General features: G+C 55.8%; 2 protein-coding genes across 2 annotated transcripts; one reads left to right on the top strand and one right to left on the bottom strand.

The window, feature by feature from the left end:
• Positions 1-2,265: 2,265 nt before the first annotated feature.
• Positions 2,266-8,584, top strand: TSPO (translocator protein). The gene is made up of 4 exons (XM_029079065.2): positions 2,266-2,374; positions 6,830-7,019; positions 7,445-7,583; positions 8,039-8,584. The coding sequence occupies exons 2-4, from the start codon at positions 6,838-6,840 to the stop codon at positions 8,219-8,221; spliced, it is 504 nt and encodes a 167-aa protein (XP_028934898.1). The 5' UTR covers positions 2,266-2,374; positions 6,830-6,837; the 3' UTR covers positions 8,222-8,584.
• A 215-nt stretch (positions 8,585-8,799) lies between these two features.
• TTLL12 (tubulin tyrosine ligase like 12) lies at positions 8,800-22,581 on the bottom strand. The gene is made up of 14 exons (XM_029079064.1): positions 22,364-22,581; positions 18,622-18,797; positions 17,353-17,551; positions 16,767-16,926; positions 16,407-16,540; positions 15,740-15,816; positions 14,708-14,824; positions 14,343-14,537; positions 13,108-13,219; positions 12,471-12,622; positions 10,783-10,864; positions 9,762-9,830; positions 9,480-9,618; positions 8,800-9,285 (listed from the first exon to the last, which is right to left on the bottom strand). Exons 1-14 carry the CDS (start codon positions 22,484-22,486, stop codon positions 9,134-9,136), a joined length of 1,887 nt encoding a protein of 628 aa, XP_028934897.1. The 5' UTR covers positions 22,487-22,581; the 3' UTR covers positions 8,800-9,133.
• Positions 22,582-22,734: the final 153 nt, after the last annotated feature.

The raw sequence follows: 22,734 nt of genomic DNA, 5'->3' as shown, positions 1-22,734 counted from the left end.
TAATAATGATGATGGTCTTTGTTAAGCCCTTACTATGTGCAGAGCACTGTTCTAAGTGTGGAGGTAGATACAGGGTCATCAGGTTGTCCCATGTGGGGCTCACAGTCTGAGTCCCCATTTTCCAGATGAGGGAACTGAGGCCCAGAGAAGTGAAGTGACTCCCCCAAAGTCACACAGCTGACAAGGGGCAGAGCCGGGATTAATAATCATAATGATGATGGTCTTTGTTAAGTGCTTACTATGTGCAGAGCACTGTTCTAAGCACAGGAGTAGGTACAGGGTCATCAGGTTGTCCCATGTGGGGCTCGCAGTCTTCATCCCCATTTTACAGATGAGGGAACGGAGGCACAGAGGTCCAGCTGGTCCAGAGGTCCGGAGGTCCCCCCACGCAGCACTTAGAACAGTGCTTTGCACATAGTAAGCACTTAACAAATACCATCATTATTATTATTATTATTATTAATCCTGGCTCTGCCACTTGTCAGCTGTGTGACTTTGGGTGAGTCACTTTACTTCTCTGGGCTTCAGTTCCCTCATCTAGAAAATGGGGATGAAGACTGTGAGCCCCACGTGGGACAACCTGATCACCTTGTATCCATACCCCAAGCGCTTAGAACAGTACTTGGCACATAGTAAGCATTTAACAAATACCATTATTATTCGTTTAGACTGTGAGCCCGTCACTGGGAAGAGATGGTCTCTATCGGTTGCCGAATTGTACCCCCCAAGTGCTTAGTACTACACTCCGCACACAGCATGAGAAGGAACGTGGCTCAGTGAAATGAGCACAGGCTTGGGAGTCAGAGGTCATGGGTTTGAATCCTGACATTTGTCAGCTGTGTGACTGGGGGCGAGTCACTTAACTTCTCTGTGCCTCAGTTACCTCATCTGGAAAATGGGGATTAACTGTAAGCCTCACGTGAGACAACCTGATTACCCTGTATCTACCCCAGCGCTTAGAATGGTGCTCTGCACATAGTAAGCGCTTAACAAATACCAACATTATTATTTATCTGCTTCTCCTCTCTCCTTAGAGAAGCAGCGTGGCTCAGTGGAAAGAGACCGGGCTTGGGAGTCAGAGGTCATGGGTTCGAATCCCAGCTCCGCCACTTGTCAGCTGTGTGACTGTGGGCAAGTCACTTCGCTTCTCTGGGCTTCAGTGACCTCATCTGTAGAGAAGCAGCGTGGCTCAGTGGAAAGAGCATGGGCTTTGTAGTCAGAGGTCATGGGTTCGTATCCCAACTCTGCCATTTGTCAGCTGTGTGACTGTGGGCAAGTCACTTCACTTCTCTGGGCCTCAGTTACCTCATCTGTAAAATGGGGATTAAGACTGTGAGCCCCACGTGGGACAACCTGATTCCCCCGTGTCTACCCCAGCGCTTAGAACAGTGCTCTGCACATAGTAAGCGCTTAACAAATACCAACATTATTAAAATGGGGATTGAAACTGTGAGCCCCACGTGGGACAGGGACTGCGTCCAACCCGATCTGCTTGTATCCACCCCAGCGCTTAGTACAGTGCCTGGCACATAGTTAAGCGCTTAACAAATGCCATAATTATTATTATAAGTCACCTCACTTCTCTGTGCCTCCGTTCCCTCCCCAGGGAGGTCTGACTGGGGGAGAGAGGACAGAAAAGGAGTCCTACAGGTTCCGGGTCACTTCCTCCTCAAGTGTGAACTGCCAAGGGGCGGGTAGGAAGAGGGGAAGACAGACAGACCGCCAGACAATCACTTTCCCCTCCTTCAAAGCCACACTGAAGGCACACCTCCTCCAAGAGGCCTTCCCAGACTAAGCCCCACTTTTCCTCAGTTCCCACTCCCTCCCGCGTCACCCTGCCTCCCTCCCTTTGCTCTTCCCCTCTCACCCCCACAGCACTTCGCATACATGTATATGCCTATATTTCTATTTATTTGTATCGATGTTTGTCTCCCCCCTCTAGACTGTGAGCTCGTTGTGGGCAAGAATGGTCCCTCTTTATGGCTGTACTGTCCTTTCCGAGCACTTAGTCCAGTGCTCTGCACACAGTGAGCTCTCAATAAATACGACTGAATGAAGACAGGGGAGAAGAGACAAAAGCAAAGGTTTCCGTTTGCCAAATAAAGCCTCCCGCGGGGCCCGGGCTGGTCCGCCGCGGCCGCACGGTCCCGGGCGGGGCTCCCCGGGGGTCTTATCGGGCGGCAGCAGGGCTCTCCCCGGGCCAGCCCCGCCCCGGCCTGGCCTCCAGGCCTCCTGGCCAGGGCCGGGGGCGGGACCAGGGCGGGACCGGCGCCGGCTTTGGCGGCCCACAAGGCAGGGCCGGAGCGTCAGTGGAGTTAGGCAGCTGCGGCCTTGAAGGTGCCTGGAGCCTCTCCTCGCCTTTTCTAGCCCGGAGGTGGGTAGCGCCCGCGGCCCCAGGTCTTGCCCGAGGTCTTGCCCGAGGTCGTTCCTCGCCTTACGGGGGCAGCCCCCCTTCCCATCCCGGCGCTAAAGACCCAGAGGGCACCCCCGCTGCCAGGGCGCTCCCTACACCCTCTAGAGCGCCGTGGGTGGGTGCCCTGCGCCCCAGACAGCGGAGGTGGAGGGATAGGGCAGATTCCGAAATGACCATTCGATGGGGGGTCCCCGTTGGCCTCCACGGCCTGAGGGGCTCCGGCCTGCCCCGGCCGGCCGACGCCCACCCCTTCCTCCCGGTGCCTCGGGCCACGGCTCGATGCGGCCCGTTGTGACTCCCCTCTTCTTGAGAAGCAACGAGGCTCAATGGAGAGAACCCGGGCTTGGGAGTCAGAGGTCGTGGGTTCTAATCCCGCCTCCGCCACCTGTCAAGATGTGTGACTTCGGGCAAGTCACTTCACTTCTCTGGGCCTCAGTTCCCTCACCTGTAAAATGGGGATGAAGATTGGGAGCCCCACGTGGGATAACCCGATTACCTTTTATCTAGCCCAGCGCTTACAACAGTGCTTGGCACAGAGTAAGCGCTTAACAAATTCTCCAGTTCCTCGTTTGCCCGGCCGGGCCCCCGCCCCCTTCTCCCTGTCCCCGCCCTTCCCCTCCGGAGGGTCTGGACCCCTGGGTCCTCCTCCTGCCTAGACGGACCGCCCGGCGTCGCCCCCCTCACTCTCCCCTGGGTCCGGCTGGTCCTGCAGGGCCTCCCCTGCCCGCTGCCCGCTGGGCAGTTGTGTAAGCGCCCAGTAAAAGCTTCCCGGTTATGCAAGTTCTGGGGTGGAAAGCCCCGCCTAGGGTGGGGTCCGGACGAAGCGGGCAGCGGTGCCCATCCGGTGATGCCCTTCTGGGGACAGAGCTGGAGCCGGGGGGCGGGAGAGGGGGCGATCCCAGCAGGGCAGGGCACGGGGGTCGTGGGAGCCGGCTGATATTTGTTCGAGTTTCGGTTCCGAGGAGTCCGAGCGAGGCCTTTCCTTCCCGGCTGGTCAGTGGGCGCCCATACGAGCCGGGGGGTCCGGGGCAGGGGCAGGGGGTTGGGGCCCAACGGGCTTTTAACCCCCTTTGCCTTTGCCCTAAGTCTCGAGTTGCTTCCCAGAAGGGGACAGGCTGCGCTGTCCTGCGGAAGCTGCGAGTCTGCCCCATCCCCCATCCATCCCTGCTTGCTTCACGGCCCGCCCCGCTTCAGCCCACCGCTTTCTTCACCCCCAGCCTTTCCCCGACCTGGCGGGAAGGACGCCTCTCTCTGCCGCTCCCTCCCCTCCCCCGGGCCTCCTACCGGAGAAAGAGCTCCTTTTGTATGTAAGCAGGGAAAGCCTCCTGGAGGAGGTGCTGCCTCCTCCCAACCTCCAGCTACTGCCCGAGCCCTCCCCCCAACTTCTGGCCGGCCTCCATCCCACCCCGCTAGGGCTGAGTCACCAGGGCCCCAGGGGCAGGGCAAGGCAGGGCAGGACAGCCCCTCTCTCCACCCCCCCATCCACCGCCTGATCTCAGGGGCTGACGGAAGCCTGCTGGAGGCTAGCCCAGGCTGCCCTAGTGGAGCAGCGGTGGGGTGGAGGCCCGGGGCTACCACAAAAGCCAAGCCTTTTAGACTGTGAGCTCGTTGCCGGGCAGGAATTGTCTCTGTTGCCAAATTGTGCATTCCAAGCGCTTAGTACAGTGCTCTGCACATAGTAAGCACTCAATAAATACAATTGAATGAATGAAGCCCCAGCCTTGTTCTCCCCTCAGAGACAGCCGGCGGCCTGGGCCCTGGGAACTGAAGCTGGGGAGGAGGGAAGGATGAAGCCCCTCTACTGTTACGAATAATACCAAGGGAAACCGCATCGATTCAGGACTCACCAAGACGCCCAGCTAAGGCAGGGCTGAGTGGGGAGTAGTAACAAGTTGATCGGACAGAGTCCCTGCAGCCCAATGGGATCACAGTTTAGGGCGAGAGAACAGGGATCTTATCCCTTGTTTTCTAGGCCATGGCCCAGAGAAGTTGAGTGTCTTGGCCAGGGTCACCCAGCAGGCAGGGGCAGGTCCGGGGCTGGAAGCCGGCTCTCCTGACTCCCAGCCCTGTGTTCCGTCCACTGGACCTCGCTACTCTCTAGGCCCTTCCTGGCCAGTGTCCTGTATAGTTTCTTGGGCTCAATTCTCAATTCCCTTCCCCCCTCCCACCAGCCTTTGGGAAAAAATTAGCTCACCCAATTCAGGATCCAGCCCTGCCTCACCCTCTGGCCATATTGGGTGGCCATATGGAATGGGGGTGCACCTCAGCCCCCACAATTCAGTCTATCATAAGGGAGGTAGCACCCCAAAGTTGAGGCACATGGATTGTGTCTGACTTGATTCTCTATCCCAGCACTTAATAAGAGTTTGACAAATACCACTGTCATCCTTATTACTGTTCAATCAATCATATTTGAGTGCTTACTGTGTGCAGGCCACTGTACTGAACACTTGGGAAAGTACAACACAGCAATATAACAGACACATTCCCTGCCCACAGTGAGCTCCAGTGTTATTAGTACTATGGATGCTGAGAGACCAGGATGCCTGACTCCTGGACTTGGTTTGAAACCTTAATAATAATAATAATTGAGGTATTTGTTGAGCACTTACTTTGTGCCAAGCACTGTACTAAGTGCTGGGGTAGATACAAGGTAAGGGACACAGTCCCTGTCCCACATAGGGACTCCGTCTTAATCCCTATTTTACAGATGAGGTAACTGAGGCACAGAGGAACTAAGTGACTTGTCCAAGTTCACACAGCAGACAAGTGGAGGAGCCAGCCTTAGAACCCAGAACTGTGCTCTGTCTACCAGGCACGTTGCTTCTCCCACTGTCCCTGGCTGGACTGGCAGAAGGCACGACCTGATGACCCAAGCATCAATCACCTGTACTGAGCATATACTGTGGGCAGAGTGTTGTACTGAGTGCCTAATAACAATTATGATTTTGATTAATTGCTATGTGCCAAGCACTGTACTAAGCACTGGGGTAGATGAGAGCATCAGGTCCCATAGAGGGCTCATAATCTAAGTAGGAGGGAGAACAAGTAATGAATCCCTATTTTTCAGATGAGGAAACCGAGGCCCAGACAAATGATTTGTCCAAGGTCACATAGCAGTTAAGTGTAGGAGCTGAGGTTAGAACCCAGGTCCTCTGACTCCCAGGCCTGTGCTCTTTCCACTTGGCCAATGCTGCCTACTGTGGGTATTGTTATATTGTACTCTCCCAAGTACAGTGCTCTGCACACAGTAAGTGCTCAGTGCTGGCACATAGTAAGTGCTTAACAAATACCATAATTATTTATTATTATTAAATTATTGAATGAGTGCTTACTGAGCACCTGTTGTGGGAAGAGCACTGCTTGGGCAACATCAAAAACTTTAGAAGATCAATTCCCGCTTCCATTTGGCTTTCAGTCATGAATAATAATAATTATTATAGTATTTGTTAAATGCTTACGTGTTCCAGGCACTGTATTAAGTGCTGGGGTAGGTACAAGATAATTGGGTTGGACACAATCCCTGTCCCACATGGGACTGTCAGTCAACCCCCATTTTACAGATGTAGTAACTGAGGCACAGAGAAATGACTTGCCCCACGTAACACAGCAGATAAATGGTAGTGGGAATTAGAACCCAGGTCCTTCTGAGTTTCAGGCCACTCTTCATCCACTAGGCCACATTGCTTCTCTGAAGATGAGACAAGCTACACCCATTGAGGGCAGGGATCATATTTTCTGACCTGCAATCTTAACTATCATATCAGTTTTGGTGTAATAATAATAATAATGTTGGTATTTGTTAAGCGCTTACTATGTGCCGAGCACTGTTCTAAGCGCTGGGGTAGACATAGGGGAATCAGGTTGTCCCACGTGGGGCTCACAGTCTTAATCCCCATTTTACAGATGAGGGAACTGAGGCCCAGAGAAGTTAAGTGACTTGCCCACAGTCACACAGCCAACAAGTGGCAGAGCTGGGATTCGAACTCATGAGCCCTGACTCCAAAGCCCATGCTCTTTCCACTGAGCCATGCTGCTTCTCAAGTACAGGGTACCCCTCCAAGTAGTCAATGCAGGCTACTGCTTGACTGACAAGAATTCAAATTAGGTGGGGTGAGAGGACTTGTAAGCAGTTGCCATGGATGTAGGGGTGAAGTAGAATAGCCCACCTGGAGGAGTAGACTGAGTATAAGGGGTAGGAGACTAGTGAATTGAATATGAGGGAAGGGTTGGAAGGCTTGTCCAGAGTGGAGAGTATGAGCTGCCAGGGGTGGGGGCGGGGTATGAGGGAGCCAGTTACTGTAGTGCCACAGTCCTAGTTGAGGCACCAGTGGAGTGTCACTATGGCCACACACACACCTTAGCCTGCCTGACTTCCAGTGAACGCCTAACATCCCCTCCTATATACCATTTCAGCATTGGCCATGGCCCCGCCCTGGGTCCCTGCCGCTGGATTCACCCTCCTCCCCAGCCTCGGGTTGTTCGCTGTGTCCCGGAACACGAGGAGAGAAGTGACCACGTGGTACACAACGCTGGCCAAGCCCACATGGACCCCACCTAACTGGATGTTCGGCCCAGTGTGGGGGACCTTGTACACTGCCATGGGGTGAGCACCCATATAGGGGACCCCGTCACCCCTGGGATCTATGCATTGCCTGGGGTGGGGCTCCATCAAGATCCCCCAAAACCACCCTGGGCCCTGTGCACTACCTGTGGTGAGGATCTGTGGGGGGGATTCTGAACCCTAGCCCTTCCCTGACCCTGGGCCCTGGATTCCATCTGGGATTAGGACACCAAAACCGAACCCTCCCTTGACCCTGGCACCCTCACTGCTACCCCAAAAAGAAATGGTCTCTTGGCAGGTCAGTAGATGAGGGCTGGCGCCTTCCCAGGCCCACATCCCTTCCGAGTTCTAAGGCCCAGGCTCCTGCCACCCCATTCTCCAATTAGGGCACTGGGGTTGGGGGCAGATGAGGACCCCTTCTGCCAGGCCAGGCATGGGGCTAACCGGGAGGCTCTTGGGTGTTTCAGCTATGGCTCCTACTTGGTCTGGCGGGAGCTGGGAGGCTTCACAGAGAAGGCACTACTGCCCCTTGGACTCTACACCGGCCAGCTGGCCCTCAACTGGGCCTGGTCGCCCATCTTCTTTGGAGCCCATCAGATGGGCTGGGTAAGTGTTGGCCTGCCATACAAAGTCTGCCATGGGAGGGAGACTCCGACCGACACCAGTGACGGGGTGTGGAAAGAACTCACAGAGTTGGGGGCGGAGGCAGGGGCAGCTAGGTGCCAGAGAGGCAAAAATTGATGACACAAGCCAACTTTGAGGCAGGGCTCTCCTTCAGAGATGAAGTCACCAGAGACTCAGAATTATAAGACTATTCTCCAGTGGCTTCATCCTGCCCTCTCTTGGCTCTGATTCCTCTTCCCTCAGTGCCCCCTGCCATTGGCGTAGACAGGACCACTTCCCTTAGCTGGTGGAGATGGAGGCTGGGAGGACAGCAGTGGGTGGTCCTGGCACTGTATTTCTGGGCTGGACTCTCCCGCAGGAGGATGTCAAGGGGGAAGGGGGGATGGACCTCAAGGGGCAGGTGCTGCCTCACAGTGACCTGTGCTCCCACCCCCTAGGCCCTGGTGGACATCCTGGCTGTGGGAGGCATGGCCGTGGCCACCACCGTGTCCTGGCAGCAGGTCAGCCGGCCAGCCGCACGATTATTGTATCCATACCTGGCTTGGCTGGCCCTGGCCACGGCCCTCAACTACCGCATCTGGAGGGACAACCCAGCTGACCGGCGTCGGAGGGGCGAGTGAACCAGGCCGAGCCAACGGCCGGAAGCCTCCTGGAGCTGACATCATGGCGGGAGGGGCTGGGCGTGCCTTGCCCCAGTTTAGACTCAGTCAGCCCTAAGTACTTCTCTACATAACTAGGGCAGGGACAGATGGGACTTGGGATGGGAATGAGGGTGGCGGTGGGGAGAGTCTTGTCACTGCCCACTGTGCCAATAGTCTGGCTTTAGTTGGGCTAATGGAGGGGTCTGATCTCTGACCTCCCAGACAGGGAGTGAGGGAAGAGGAGAGGCCCATCCAAAGAATGGAGAAGGGCAGTGGGGGTGGGGGGACATTAGCAATCACGGTAGTTAAAGGAATAAAATAATTTTCAAAAACTGGGTCCAATCCTGGTGTCGGACTTTCACTTCCACGGAGCTGGGGCAGCATCCGACAGGAGATAAAGGTGAAGGAAGGAGCGGGTCGAGGTGGCGGCTGCTGGGAATGTGACTGGTCTTCCCTTCACCCCCAAACCCCGGGCCACTTATGCTCAACCTCATCCTGAGAGAGCTCCTCCTGCTGAGCTACCCACTGGCCCCTGAAACAACCAGCTCCACACCGAATTGTGGCCAAGGGGCTTTAGTGTTTGGTGGGCGATTCTCATCACAGAACGCCTTGGGAAACTGGGCCGCTCTGTGGGCCCGGAGTGTCACGGAGCCAGCCCGTGCCAGCCACTGCTGGACAGCGAGCCCGAGAGCGCATGACTCGGGACTCGGGTTCATTTTCTCACCATGGAAGTCCTGCATGAGACTCTGGTCAGCACAAGGCAGGACGTGGAGCCCAGAGCAAGCAGGGAGCAGAGGAACTGCACTGTAGCCACCCACCAGCTCGCTCCCCCAGCTGGAGCCATGGGGCAACCATTGGTCCCAGATGGATGGGGTGCGGTGGACCCGAGGCCTAGATGACTTGGGTCACGTGTGACCCTTCGGTTTCGTCCAGAAACAAGGTGCTGAAGACGTCATTGAAAAAGGTGGGATGGTAGCGGCAGGCACGCTCACAGTCGGGGTTGAAGTTCACCTCCAAGATCTGAGGCTGCATAATCCGTTCACCTGGGGTTCAGAGCCAGGAGCACAAGGTCACTTTCCCACAGACGCTGCTTGCCTGCATCCCCTACCCCCCCATCCCAGTTGGAGTTTGAGGGGGAAGAGGTTCAGGGTCAGGGATTGCAAAAGTAGGTGGCGGAGAAGTTGGGGGGCCGGGGCGCAACAACGGGCAGAGTTGAAGGGTGCTAGGGGACACTCACCATCTTCACGAACGTCCCATTTGAGCATGAGGTCGATGGCGTAGGCAGCTCGGGAAGAGGGGTAGGGAGCGAGGCCCAGGGGGGCCGGCCGGCAGGAAGCCGCTTGGAACAGTTCCGCAAAGGCCTGGAAGATCTCTGCCTGGGGACCGGGAAGAGACCGTTGGAGGTCCAGGAAGGGACGGATGGTGTGCACCGTTTGAGAGGCGTGGGGATTGTGTGGGGGAGCCCCTCTGCACCCAAGGGGTGGGTGGCGCAGCATCCCGCCCGCCTCCAGTGACATACTTGCACAGCAGGCCAGGGATGGTCTGGGAACTGTTCCTCAAACAGTGGGATGAACTCGTCATAGTGCACCTGGAATGACACAACCAATCTCACCGGCTCCTGTGGACTTGGGTGGGAAGCAAGAAGCTTGTGCCAGCGTGGGCACCCGGGGTGGGCTGAGGATGGGAAACTGAGGAGCGTGAGTGGGGAAAGGCAGTTTTAGCAGTGTGGGCTGGGCGCCTCTGAGCAGATCAATCCCCACTTCTCTGCCCCCCGTGATGGGATAGTCAGCGGCCACCTCCGATTTGGTTTTGTGGAAATTTAAAGTTTAAAATTCAGCTTCTGGTCAATTCAGGTCAAGCCCGGGTCTGCTGTTCGCTCAGCGTGCCTACAGGAGGCCCCACCACACAGACAGCCTTGTAGGAAGCCAGAAACCACCATGACCATGCCCAGGGCCAATGAAGGCCAGCTTTCTCAGGGCAACACTGGGACCTTGACCCCCAACTCCGTCAGGAAAACACACTGAGCCAGGCTGTGACGGCAGGCCAGCCTACTGGGTTCCCTGCATGAGGACTGACCAAGACTCATGGTGGTATGGGTCCCAGGTGGACCCTGGCGTGGGACCCCTAGACCAGAGGTCGGCCTCTCCCCCCTCCCCAACCATTCTCAGGGGCCCCAAGGCCTGCTAGAGAATCAAAATTCAATTCGGTCTGAGCCCTGTCTCCCCCATGCCAAGCGGGAGCCACAGGTCCAGGCCTCCCACCACCGATGCCAACCAGGAGTTGGGAGTCTGGGCATCCCCATCCCCCTCTACCAAACGGAAGCCATGGGTCCAGGCCTCCTCCCGTCATGCCAACCAGGAGCTGTGGCTCTGAGCCTCCCACCCCGACCATGCCAACCGGAAGCCGTAGGTCCGGGACTCCTGCCCCTGCTACACCAACCAGGAGCCATGGGTCCGGGTCACTCCCCGCCGTACCAACCAGGAGCCGTGGGGGTTCCTGTGGGGTCTGGGCCCCGACAGCTGCATCCCTTCTCTGCTCACCTGCTTCAAGGCCGCGGGAGCCGTGTAGTTCATCACGGTGAAATGCTTCTCATAGTCATCCAGGTCGTCCAGGGCGAAGGCTCTACTGACAACCCAATCCGCTCACTCCGTCCGAACCAACACCACCATCAGCCCCTCGATCGCCTAGGCCTGCTCGCCTTTCCCTCCCCGTCACTGGTGACCACCAACCCAGCTCATGAGTGCCCGCCAACTCTCCCTCACTGACTTTCCCAACACTGGTTGACCGCACCACCGCCTCCACCCCTTAGACTCATGAACCCACAGCTCTGACTTTAATAATAATAATAATGTTGGTATTTGTTAAGCGCTTACTATGTGCCAAGCACTGTTCTAAGCGCTGGGGAAGACATAGGGGAATCAGGTTGTCCCACGTGGGGCTCACAGTCTTAATCCCCATTTTACAGATGAGGGAACTGAGGCCCAGAGAAGTTAAGTGACTTGCCCACAGTCACACAGCCTATAAGTGGCAGAGCCGGGATTCGAACTCATGAGCCCTGACTCCAAAGCCCGTGCTCTTTCCACTGAGCCACGCTGCTTCTTTAGCCTCACACCTCATCGCTCTCCTTCCACTTGCATATTCAAGTCAGTCACTGAATCCTGTCGGTTCGACCCCCACTGCCTCTCCCGAATCCACCCTTTCTTCTCCATCCAAACGCCCACCGTACCGGTCCTGATGTCTGTCCTATCCTATCTCCACTTGGGTACCTGCCATCTCACTCACCTCCCCGCCTCCAGCTTCTTCCCCTCTAGTTCATATTTCAATCTGCTGCCCAAATCATTTTTCTAAAACACTATTCTGTACCTGGCTCTCCCCTGCTCAGAACCCCCACGTGGTTGCACATTTCTCTCCACATTGAGCAGAATCTCTTGACCACTCATTTTAAGGCTCTCAGTTCTCTCCTTCCTTCCTCTTTAACGACTGTGGTATTTGTTAAGTGCTTACTTTGTGCCAGGCACTGTATTAAGCACCAGGGAGGTTACAAGCAAATCGGGTTGAACACAGTCCCTGTCCCACATGGGGCACTCATTCATCCCCATTTTATAGATGAGGGAACCAAGACGCAGAGAAGTGCCTTGCCCAAGGTCACACAGCAGCCACGGTGGCACAGCTGGGTCCTTCTGACTCCTAGGCTCGAGCTTTCTCCACTAGGCTGTGCTGCTTCTCACGCTGCTCTTTATCCACTCTTTTCTCCCACTACACCCCAGCTTACCCTCCTCCCTGCCTAGAAATCCCAGTTTGCTTAAATTCAACCGACCCCTGCTCTCTGCATCTTCAAAATCCTTTGGAAACCTGTCCTCTTCCAAGCAGCCTTCCCTGATTTCTCTCTCATTTGTCCATCCTTTTTCCTCATCATCTAAGCACTTGGGTACTTGACCCTCCTATCTCCTATAGTGGGGAGGCTCTCTTTATACTCCTTTTCTTCCAACTTCCTGTTATGTATTTCAGGACCTATCTCTCCCCCCATGGACAGCTAGTTCCTTGAGGTTAGGGATCATGCCTTTGATCTCTATTGGCCTCTCCTAGGCACTTGGTACAGAGCCCTGCACAGGATGAAGGCACCTGGCAAATTCCCCGGCCTGATCGGTCGACACAGGGCCACAGTAGGCCCCTCCCCGGCCGCCACCCGCACCCCCACTGGGAGGGGTGAGTCCCCATTGGCCAGTACCGATTGGCGAAACGCAGCCAGAAGACGTCGTAGGCGAAGAGGCGGAGGGGCTGCACGGAGCGCAGGAGCACGATGTAGCGGATGTCAAACTTGACCAGCCCCACGTCGTCCCGGCGGAAAAGGACGGGGTTCTCGATGTACTTGCACACCACCTGGGGCACACCACTTGCCATCAGCCTGGGGCGGTCACCGTCCAATGGACTCAGGGGGCTCCCGGGACCCCTCTTGCTGGGACTCCACAAGCCGCCACAGGCTGAGGGTTGGGAAAGGTTGCTTTCTGAGTAGTGGGCCCCAAGGAGCAGCTCCTCTCGGTCCCGCCTGCCACTGGCCCTGACTTGTAGCTTCCCATGGCGGGCCCAGACATCCACTGGCTCACAGTGGCCCCAGGGAGGATGGGGCTTAGGGGAAGTGACATGGTGGCATGGGCTGTGAGCCCTCACCTTGGTTGCAACTGTTGTGCTGCAACCCTGCACCACAACACTGCTGCAGTTCAGCACCCTGAGTTCTCGTTTTGCTCAGTGCGGGCAGGCTGATGATGTTCTCAAACCCACCAAAGCTCTGCCCATCGCCAGCCCACAACTCTGCTCACCGGCAAATGGGGCTGAGACCTGAACACTAAAGGGACCTGCCTCCTCACCTTAGGCGTGCTCTCCCGGTGCCGGAGGATGCAGTTGAGGCTGCGACTGATGTGGGTGTCCAGGCCCCGAGCCAGGTTCCATGGTTTGCAGATCCAGTGGTTATCATCCCCCCTGGGGTGGGAAAACCAGCGCTGCCTGGAGTAATCTTGGGATGCCCCTCCAACATCGCCCGACCCTCCTGCTCGCTCAGTGGGGCACAGCCCTGCATAGCCGGGCCCCAGGCTGCTTCTCAGGAGAGCCTGCCGATTCGGTGACCCTAGGGGGCCAGCCGTCTCATGCCTCTGTCGACCCTCCCCACCCACTCCTTCAAGTCCCCCTGCTACCCGAATCTCCTCGCCCCCACCAACACACAAACACACACACATACAATCTATCATATACTATTCTCCTCATCTTCCTAGCCCTCCTGAACCAGCCAGTCTTCTCCAGGAAGCCTTCCCTGGAGTGGTGTCAGCCCACTGACTGGAGTACCATGGATGTGCTCCCAACAGGTGGATCACATGTCAGCCTGTGTCACTGTCACTCATGTCCTCCTCTTTCTTCCTACTCCTGGGAGATCATGTGGGTCTGCCTGTCTCCCTCACTTAACTAAGATCCTCGAGGGCAAAAAACATGTGGTTTACATCTCTTGCTCCCTGCCTAGAGCTGGCGCCCAGTCCAAACTGCCCACAGTTGTATTCAGTAAAATGCCTTTTTTCTTAATGGCATTTGTTAAATGCTTACTATGAGTAAGACACTGTTCTAAGCTCTGGGGTAGATAAAAGATAGACAGTCCCTGACCCACATGGAGCTCACAGTCTAAGTAGGAGGGAGAACAAGTGATGAATCCCCATTTTGCAGTTGAGGAAATTGAGGTACAGAGAAGTTAAGTGAGTTGACCACGGTCACACAGCAAGTAATTGGCAGAGTCGGGATTAGAACCCATGTCCTCTGGCTTCCGGGCCCATGCTTTATCCCTGTTGCTGCTCCTGCCCTGATACCTGATGAACAGGGTTTTACAGGCTTCTTGCCCTCCCCTGTCCTGTCCTGTGCCATTTGGTTACTGTCTATGGGCTTAAGTTGGCCTTCCCCGGGGGCTCTGTGGTCCAGTGTCGTTGCTCCACCCCACCCCCACCATCCATCACTGGGGGATTACCTGTTATTGTTATACTGTACTCTCCCAAGTGCTTAGTACAGTGCTCTGAACACAGTAAACGCTCAATAAATACAAATGATTGACTCAATGACTGATTACCGCCTTTCTCGCTGCTGGAAGTAGCTGATGAACTGGGGCAGCTCTGTTCGGAGGTTGAATGTTCGGGGTAGCCATAATGGTCCCTCGGGCCCCCCAACCCGCCTGGACACTGCAGCCAGACAATCCTTCACCGTCAGGAGGCTTTCACATGGAAACTGGTTCAGCATCACCTCAGGTCGCTCCTCGCTCAACGCCCTGCCAAGGAGTGAAGTGGAAGGGGTAGGAAGGGGTGCCTGGACTTGGCATGGAATCACCGGGCGGGGGGCAGGGGGGAGATGGATGGACTGGGGATGCCCAGACCAGCACGGAATTGGGAGCAGGGGGGAAGGAGAAGGGGGAGGGAACAGAAGGATGGATGGCCAAACCTGTAATCCTTGAAGTGGGAGAAGGTGTAGAGGATGTCTGCTTCGGCCTTGGAGCTGGTGAGCTGAAAACGGGGGTGGGTCAAGTTGTCACGCACCTGCTGAAGATCGGTGAACACCCTGTATCGGGAGACCCCACCACGGGGCAGGGGAGAGGCGGGTGCAGGTCACCGCCACTGCCCCCACCCCAGGATGGGAGTGGCGGCAATCACTCGGTGCCCCTTATGTAGGGGTGGACCCCTGGCGAGCCGATCGGACGTAGGTCCCGTCCCTTGTTCTCTGTCTAATCTAATCCCCACCGCACATATGGGGAAAATGAAGCCGGCAGAAAGGGTAAGAAATCTGCTCAAGGTCATGCAGCAGGCCACGGACAGGGCTGGGACTCAGTTCCTGGTCTTCCTATTCCCAGTCCCACACTCTGTCCACTGGGCCACGCTGCCTCCCCTTGTACTTCTCCTTGAGAAGCAACATGGTTTAGTGGATAGAGCACGGGCCTCAGAGTCAAAAGGACCTGGGTTCTAATCCTGCATCCACCATATATCTGCTGTGTGATCTTGGACAGGTCACTTCGCTTCTCAGGCCCTCAGTTACCTCATCTGTAAAATGGGAGTTAAGAGTGTGAGCTCCGTGTGGGACAGAGACTGTGTCCCACTCAATTAATTTGTGTCTACCCTACTGCTTAGAACAGTGGTTGGAACATAATAAGCACTTATAAGTACCATAATCATTACTAGTCTTCCCCAGCTTAGAATGGCAAGTCCCACGGAGGACGGACACCTGGACTGCTTAAATTACCCCAGATCTATCTCAGGGCTCGGCCCCTAGTTTGGGTATTTATCAAATGCTCCCTGGCCTGCCGGGCTAGCCCCTTGGCTATTGCCCATAAGTGGTCTAGGCAGAGAGAGCAGGAGGCCTGCAGCCCAAGGGGCAATCTGCTCTTTGCAGCCAAGGTGGCAACAGCCCCGATGAGGCCATTCCGTGGGGGGTGGGTGGGCAAGCAGGGTAGGGAGACGGTCCCACGTTGGAGGGACGTACTTGAAGACCTTGGTGGCAGGATACACCGGCGGGCTGATGGCAGTCGGGAGCGTCTCTTGATTCTCCTCCAGAATCGCCTGGGAAGACACAGGACCGGGCCCTCAAGAGCTCGCCCACGGTGGTTCTGGCTCAGGGCCAGGGGGAGGGGAGAGGAGTACACCCGGGCCTCTTTGGGGAGCTCGGAGTGGGAGCAGACAACTGGGCGAGGTGGGGTGGAGGGAGTGGGGGAGCTGACCAGCAGGCCCAGCATCAAATGTCACTAAACGGGACTGCCGCAACTACTAGAGCCTGGAAGAACACAAACCCAGCAAAGGCTGCTGGATCAAACAGGCAGACAGGAAATGGACTCAAAAATCCTATTACCTGGTTCGCCCATGTGCACACATGTGAGCAAACATGCATAAACACACATGCACATGCAACTCCTGTTGGGGGCTATGAGTAGTGGGCGCGGCTGACACCTAAGGCTGGAGTCCTAGAAAGATGACCCTGAGATGCCCTGACATTTAAACCCACACCATGAAGGCCCCTGGTTTGGGGTGTCCAAGGGGCTGCTCGCCGACACAGCTGGCAGGGTGTGGTGGAGGGGGGGCAAGATTCAGGCAGGGTTGGTCAGGGGCTGGGCTAACGACACTCAGCCTGAGTCCATCCCAACCCGTGGCCCGACCTGGAAGTGTGCCTCGGGCGGCTCAGGCGTGGTCACGTCAATGTCCGACACATCCGCGGGAAGCCATGGCATCAACATGCATTTTCGAATCAGACGATCCCTTTCTCCGTAGGCAAAGTCCCGGGTCACTTCCTCTGTGGCAGAGAAGGATTGGTTAGACAGGACGGGAGTGGTCAGGGAGGGTGTGGGCTTCTAGCCATGCAGCCGCCACACCATGGTCACTCACTGCCTCAGCGGTCAGCTCTGAACTTAGCCCATAGGGAGCCTGCCCTCCGTCACAGCTCCAAGGAGCAGGCAGAGGAACCCCTCTGCCGAGCAGCTGCCAGTCCCGGGCCGGCCTCGAACCGGTGGGCCACTCACCACCAGTCTCCAGGTCTCTCAAGGGCCACAGCACAGTGTAGGCCACTTGCTGCGGGGCGTAGAACAAAGGGGCCGTGGCGAAGCTCGGTTCATCACAGTGCTGGATCCGGGAGCCAAACTCGTCCATGACGTACCAGACCGGAACCTGCTCCTCGGCTGACTGTGGCCGGCGCAGGGAGCGGGAGGACAGAATGAAGCTGAGAGGGCAGCTTGGGCCACTGGCAGCTTTTCCCAACCCCCCCAAGAACTGAGACACTGGGCTGGGAATTGGCCACTCCAACTGCAGACGCCCAGCCTATCAAGGGGATGAGCCCTGCAGGAAGGATCCCAGGGGCCCAGCCCAGGGCCTGGGGCCTGGCAGACTTCCGCTCAGCCCAGGGAGACAATCCCTTGAGAAGCGGTCTCAACCCTGGACCTGAGACAGTCTGGGCCCCAAATGCCCTGTGCTGTTGTGAACAGGGAATGTGTCTGTTTATTGATGTACTGTGCTCTCCCAAGCACTGAGTACAGTGCTCTGCACACAGTAAGCCCTCAATAAATGAAAATGAATGAATGAATGGCCCCAAGGACTCCCCCGCGGCCTCACCCCCTGGTTCAGCTGGTACGTCTGGTTGAACCTCCACATCTCCTCTAGTACGTGCTCCACGGCTGCCTCGTCCGGGACCTCGCCGTGCACTTCGGCCCCCATGAGACCAGCCATGCGCTGGAGCAACCCGGGCACCTGGTGCAGCTGCGGGCGGGCTTGCTCCACGCGGTACGTCCAGGCGTGGTCTACCAGGAAGACGCTGCAATACAGAGCAGGATGGAACCGGACTCGCTGCAGCACGTGCAGCTGACCCACTGCGAGAGGGAGGGAGGGAGGGAGGGCCTGGCGCGGGGAGGAGCTCCCAACACTGTAGGCTCTTCACTAGGAACACCTTGGTCTTGTTGCTCCAATCATCATGGACTCATCGCTCTGCGGCTGATGACATAGACCCCAGGAATAAGACAGGCACAGGTTGTGAGAAGACTCGATGGACTATCCCACTCCACCCCTGGCCCTTTTTGGGTCAAATAAATTCAGTTGCCGTGGGTTTTCATCATCTGAGATGGATGAGCGACCGGGGGGAGGAGGATGGCCAGGTCACATTGCCCAATAAAGTGGTTTTACATTGCCCAATAAAGTGGTTTTTTGTTTTTTTTTAAATGGTATTTGCTAGACACTAGGTGTCAAGCACTGTTGGGAAGCAACATGACCAGTGGAAAGAGTATGGGGCTGGAAGTCAGAAGAACCTGGGTTCTAATCTGGGCTCTGCCACTTGCCTGCTGTGTGACCTTGGGCAACTCACTTGACTTCTCTGGCACCAGTTTCCTCAACTGTAAAGTGATAAATCGATACCTGTTCTCCCTCCCTCTTAAACTGATTAACTTGTATCTACTTCAGTGCTTAGAAAAGTGCTTGACATATAGTAAGTGCTTAACAAATACCATTATCATCACTAATGTTCTAAGTGCTAGGTACTGTTCTAAGTGCTGAACACTGTTTCCATATGCCACAAGCAGCCCCACAGACCACGAGTGATTGACCACTGCCAATCTGTGTCAAAGGTCATGGGGGAGATAAAAGATAGGTTGGATACAGTCCATGTCCCTAATGGGGCTTACAGTCTTAATCCCCACTTTGCAGATGAGGTAACTGAGGCACAGAGAAGTGAAGTGACTTGTTTAAGATCACACAGCAGACAAGTGTCAGAGCCAGGATTAGAACCCTGGTCCTTCTGACTCCCAGGCCTGGGTTCTTTCTGCTAGGCCACGCTGCTTCTAGGACTGATGGCCTGGCAGGTGGGGAAGGGGCAGGGGCAGAGGCCAGACCCACCTGTTGGGATCAGCTGCCTGCAGTCCATCCTCTCTCGTCACGATGACCTTATAACAGAGTTCAGTTCCTGGGTTTGCCTTTTTCCTCAGTTGCTCCTGCTCCTCTTCAATGCCGTCCTCCTCTTCCTCACCTTCCTCCACTCGCATGATCCCAAACACCTCTCCAGCGTCAAACACCTGCAGCCAGAGCGGGGCTGGGTAATCATCGCCAGGCACGCAGACTCTTGAGGCCCTTGCCCTGCCTGACCCTATCCCGGAGGTGGTCCAGACCCTGCCTGACCCCACCCCAATTGGGTCCTGTCCCCAGAGCAGCCCCGGACCCAACAGTCCCGTCCGACCCCAAGTGCTGGCATGGGCCTTGCCACTGGCACAGAGTGGTGCCAAGCCAACCAGGCCCAGGATGGGTGAGCCAGAGCAGTGCACGAATCCCCTTGTCAAGATGGACAGATGGGAAAAGATAGGGAATTAAGCCACCAATGACTGAGCATGACCGAATCCTCAGTGCTAACTCCACTCATTATCTTCAGCAACAAGGCTTCTGGGTAGTGGGCTAATGACCGACTCCTCAGCATAACTGCTCCTCATTATGACATCACCACAGCTTTTAGGGAGGAACACTGGGGACCAGACACCATGTCCGGCACCCTCTGGGTTGGATACTGGGCCGGACACCTGCTAGGGGACTGTTTGTGGATGCCCAGGTGACTTCTGGGGGCTGTGCAGGATTTTGGGGAGCATACAACAGAAGCAAAAGGCATAATCCCTGTCTGCAAGGAGCTTCAGATCTAATGACATTCATCTGTGAGGCTGGAGGCATGCAGGAATTAGAATCAACCTAAGGTCCGAGGGGCAACACTGACCAAGGACTGTCTTGCATGTAGGTATCCTGCTGCAGAACCTGCCCCAGCCCCCAGTACAGGCAGCACTTCTAGGACATGCAACGAGTGAGGAGAGACCGTGGGCACTGCATGCCACGGAGAAAGCCACCCTACTAGTGAAGTTCTAAAAATGGAAACTGGAGGGCATTACAGGAGGCCCCAGAGTGTAAGCTCCTTGTGGGCAGGGATAATGCCTACCAAATCTGTTACATTGTACTCTCCCAAGTGCCGAGTACAGTCTCTGCACACCATAAATCCATAAATAAGATTGACTGACTGAGCTGGTGCGGTCTAAGGCACAGAGGGAGAGAGCTGGGTTCTAGTCTGGGCTCTCCCCTGGCCTTCTGGGCCAAATTGGGCAAGTCGCCTATACTTTCTGGGTCCCAGTTTTCTTATCCATAAAATGGAGATAAGAGTCCTGTTCCTCTGCCACGCAGTTTAGATTATGAACCTCGTGGAAGAGAGGGATGTATCCGATATTTGCTCCAACATTAAGCACAGTGCATGGCACCTAGAGGGGGCCCTAATAAATACTATAATTAGAAATCTGTTTTCTGGATTCCAACTCCCAGGACCTGCCAATGGATTTTTAGGATTGTTAACGTGAACCTCCAGGGCTGGGAAACTCTTAATTTCCCTCACCTTGCCCAACTCACTGCCAACTAAGACTTAAAGAAACAACACAGTGGTACAGGGCACTGTCCCCCTAGAGGCTGTCGGCACGACTAGGCGTTCTGCATGGCTGCTGAGTGTGGCCTGGCACTCTCTGGGTTGGGAGCATGAGGGCAAGGAACAGTTGGAAGGTTGGATTGAGAATTAATAAATATAAGTAAATGGTATTTAAGCACTTACTATTTGCCAGGCACTATACTAGGTAAGCTCAGAAACCACGAAAGGAGGAAAGAAATGTTTGCACTTAATACCATTATCACTCAATGGGAGGGAAGGGGCACCTCTAGCACTAATCTCCCACTGCCTCTCGGACAGAAAATCTGCTGAACCTTGGCCCAGCACCACCCACTGGGCTATCTGATCTGAACCCAGCTTGGCTCCTGCTGCTCTCCCCCCGCCACAAACCACAGGCACCCCGCCCACCCTGCCAGCCTCGCCATCCCAATCTCCTGGGTGTGGACCAGAAATCTGGCCCGCCATACATAAATCTGGGCATAATTTCACATGTGCTGTTTTACCATCTGAATGCGGAGGCAGGATTCCCCTGGGGTTCTTGCATTTTGGCAAAATTAATTAAAACAAAAAAACACAACCTAAGCGACCCTCCCTGCGATGCTGCATTGCTAAGCAAGGGCACTGGGTTTTCTCCAGTGCTCTTCCCACTGAGGACTCCAGCACTGCCTGGGAGACAGTGGGTGGGTGCCAAACCCAGCCCCTTCCCTGTCTACCTTACCCCCTGTCTACCTGACCTGCTGCCCTGGGCCCATGCACATAGCCCCTGCCCTGGGCACACCCCCAACCCTGTTTCTTGTCCCTTCCTGGGCACCCCCCCAACTCCGCTTATTGCTCCTGGGGGCGCGCATGCACACTTACTAGTGCTCTGCACTTGCATGCATTCAGTCGTATTTACTGAGCGCTTACTGTGTGCAGAGCACTCTGCTAAGCGCTTGGAATGTACAGTTTGGCAACAGAGACAATCCCTGCCCAACAACGGGCTCACAGTCTAAAAGGGGGAGACAGACAGCAAAACAAAACAAGTAGTCAGGCATCAGTACCAACAAAACAGATAAAGAGAATCATAGATATATACACACTATTAATAAAATAGAGTAATAATATATACAAATATACACAAGTGCTGTGGGGCGGGGAAGGGGGTAGAGCAGAGGGAGGGAGTAGGGGGAATGGGGAGGGAAAGGGAGGGCTCAGTCTGGGAAGGCCTCCTAGAGGAGGTGAACTCTCAGTAGGGCTTTGAAGAGGAGAAGAGAGTTAGTTTGGCTGAGGTGAGGTGCGAGGGCATTCCAGGTCAGTGGTAGGACGTGGGCCAGGGTGTAAGTAAGCGCTCAATAAATAGGATTGAAAGAATAAATGAATGAATGAAAGGCCCGTAGCCGTTGTGCCCCGCCCTCGCCCCGTTCCCTTAGAAGACAAGCACGCATGCGCCTGGCTAGGCCTGCGGGGCCCCGAGAGGATCCTTCCGCTTAGTACAGTGCTCTGCACATAGTAAGCGCTCAATAAATACTATTGAATGAATGAATCCTTCGGGGCGGGCCCCCTCTCCCTCCAGAGCTCAGTATTCGCACCTGCAGCTTCTTTACGGCTTCCTCACGGCTGGGCCGGGTTGGCCTGGGTCTTCTCGACCCCGCTTCGGGCACCTCCTGTAACTACCTGTGATTTATCTATTTATTTCTTTATATTCATATCTGTCTCCCGCTCCAGACTGTGAGCTCGTTGTGGGCAGGAATATGTCTGTTGTTATATTGTACTCTCCCAGGCACATAGTTGAATGAGGTGTATACCTCCAGGATTCTATTTATCTTGATGATGTTGTCTTGTTTTGCTTTACTGTCTGTCTCCCCCGATTAGACTGTGGGCCCGTTATTGGGCAGGGATCGTCTCTGTTACCGAATTGTCCATTCCAAGCGCTTGGTACAGGGCCCTGCACATAGTAAGCGCTCAATAAATACGATTGAATGAATGAAGAGTACAGTGCTTTGCAAACAGTAAGCGCTCCGCCCAGTTCTTCTCCCAGGGAAAGCCCGCAGTCCGCTACCCCCAGGGGGATGTTTTGGGGACAAAGAGGCGGGATTCGGGTTGAGGGACTCGGGAGCCCAGAAGCGGCCGCTCCTCGGAGGAGGAGGAAGGGGGTTGCGGGAACCCACCGCCCCCGACCCCCCGGGGTGCCGGTCCCACCTCGTTCTCCAGCTTGTGCAGGAGGCGTGTCCAGTAGCGCGGGGGCACCCCGGCGGCCCGCAGCGCCGGCCCGTGCAGGGCCACCCACACCTCGTAGTCCTCGCCGCCGCTCTCGCCCGCCATGGCCTCGCCGCCTCCACGCCGCCACCGGCCCTCGGCCTCCGCCCAAGACGCTCGTTCCGCCCCCTTTCCTTTCGCCCCGCCACCAGGCCTTCCGTTCCCTTCGGCCCCGCCCCAGCCCCGCACCCCCTACGCCTACACACACATTACCCTCCCTGCTCCTAGCTCCACCCTCTTCACTGCTCCTAGCTCCACCCTCCTCCCTGCTCCTAGCTCCGCCCTCTCACTGCTCCCGGCTCCGCCCTCTCACT

Source organism: Ornithorhynchus anatinus, chromosome 14 (genome assembly GCF_004115215.2).
Source record: "Ornithorhynchus anatinus isolate Pmale09 chromosome 14, mOrnAna1.pri.v4, whole genome shotgun sequence".
In the NCBI taxonomy this organism is placed as follows: domain Eukaryota; kingdom Metazoa; phylum Chordata; class Mammalia; order Monotremata; family Ornithorhynchidae; genus Ornithorhynchus; species Ornithorhynchus anatinus.
This window is presented reverse-complemented; position numbering and strand designations above follow the sequence as displayed.

What these genes read in the sequence shown, in the direction of transcription:
- TSPO (XM_029079065.2), top strand. Translation starts at nt 6,838, where the DNA reads ATGGCCCCGCCCTGGGTCCCTGCCGCTGGATTCACCCTCCTCCCCAGC. An exon ending in ACCTTGTACACTGCCATGGG is followed by an intron (nt 7,020 to 7,444) that starts GTGAGCACCCAT and finishes TGGGTGTTTCAG; the next exon opens with CTATGGCTCCTACTTGGTCT. An exon ending in GAGCCCATCAGATGGGCTGG is followed by an intron (nt 7,584 to 8,038) that starts GTAAGTGTTGGC and finishes CCCACCCCCTAG; the next exon opens with GCCCTGGTGGACATCCTGGC.
- TTLL12 (XM_029079064.1), bottom strand. Translation starts at nt 22,486, where the DNA reads ATGGCGGGCGAGAGCGGCGGCGAGGACTACGAGGTGTGGGTGGCCCTG. An exon ending in TGCACAAGCTGGAGAACGAG is followed by an intron (nt 18,798 to 22,363) that starts GTGGGACCGGCA and finishes CTCTGGCTGCAG; the next exon opens with GTGTTTGACGCTGGAGAGGT. An exon ending in ACCGGGAGAGCACGCCTAAG is followed by an intron (nt 12,623 to 13,107) that starts GTGAGGAGGCAG and finishes GGTGTGCCCCAG; the next exon opens with GTGGTGTGCAAGTACATCGA.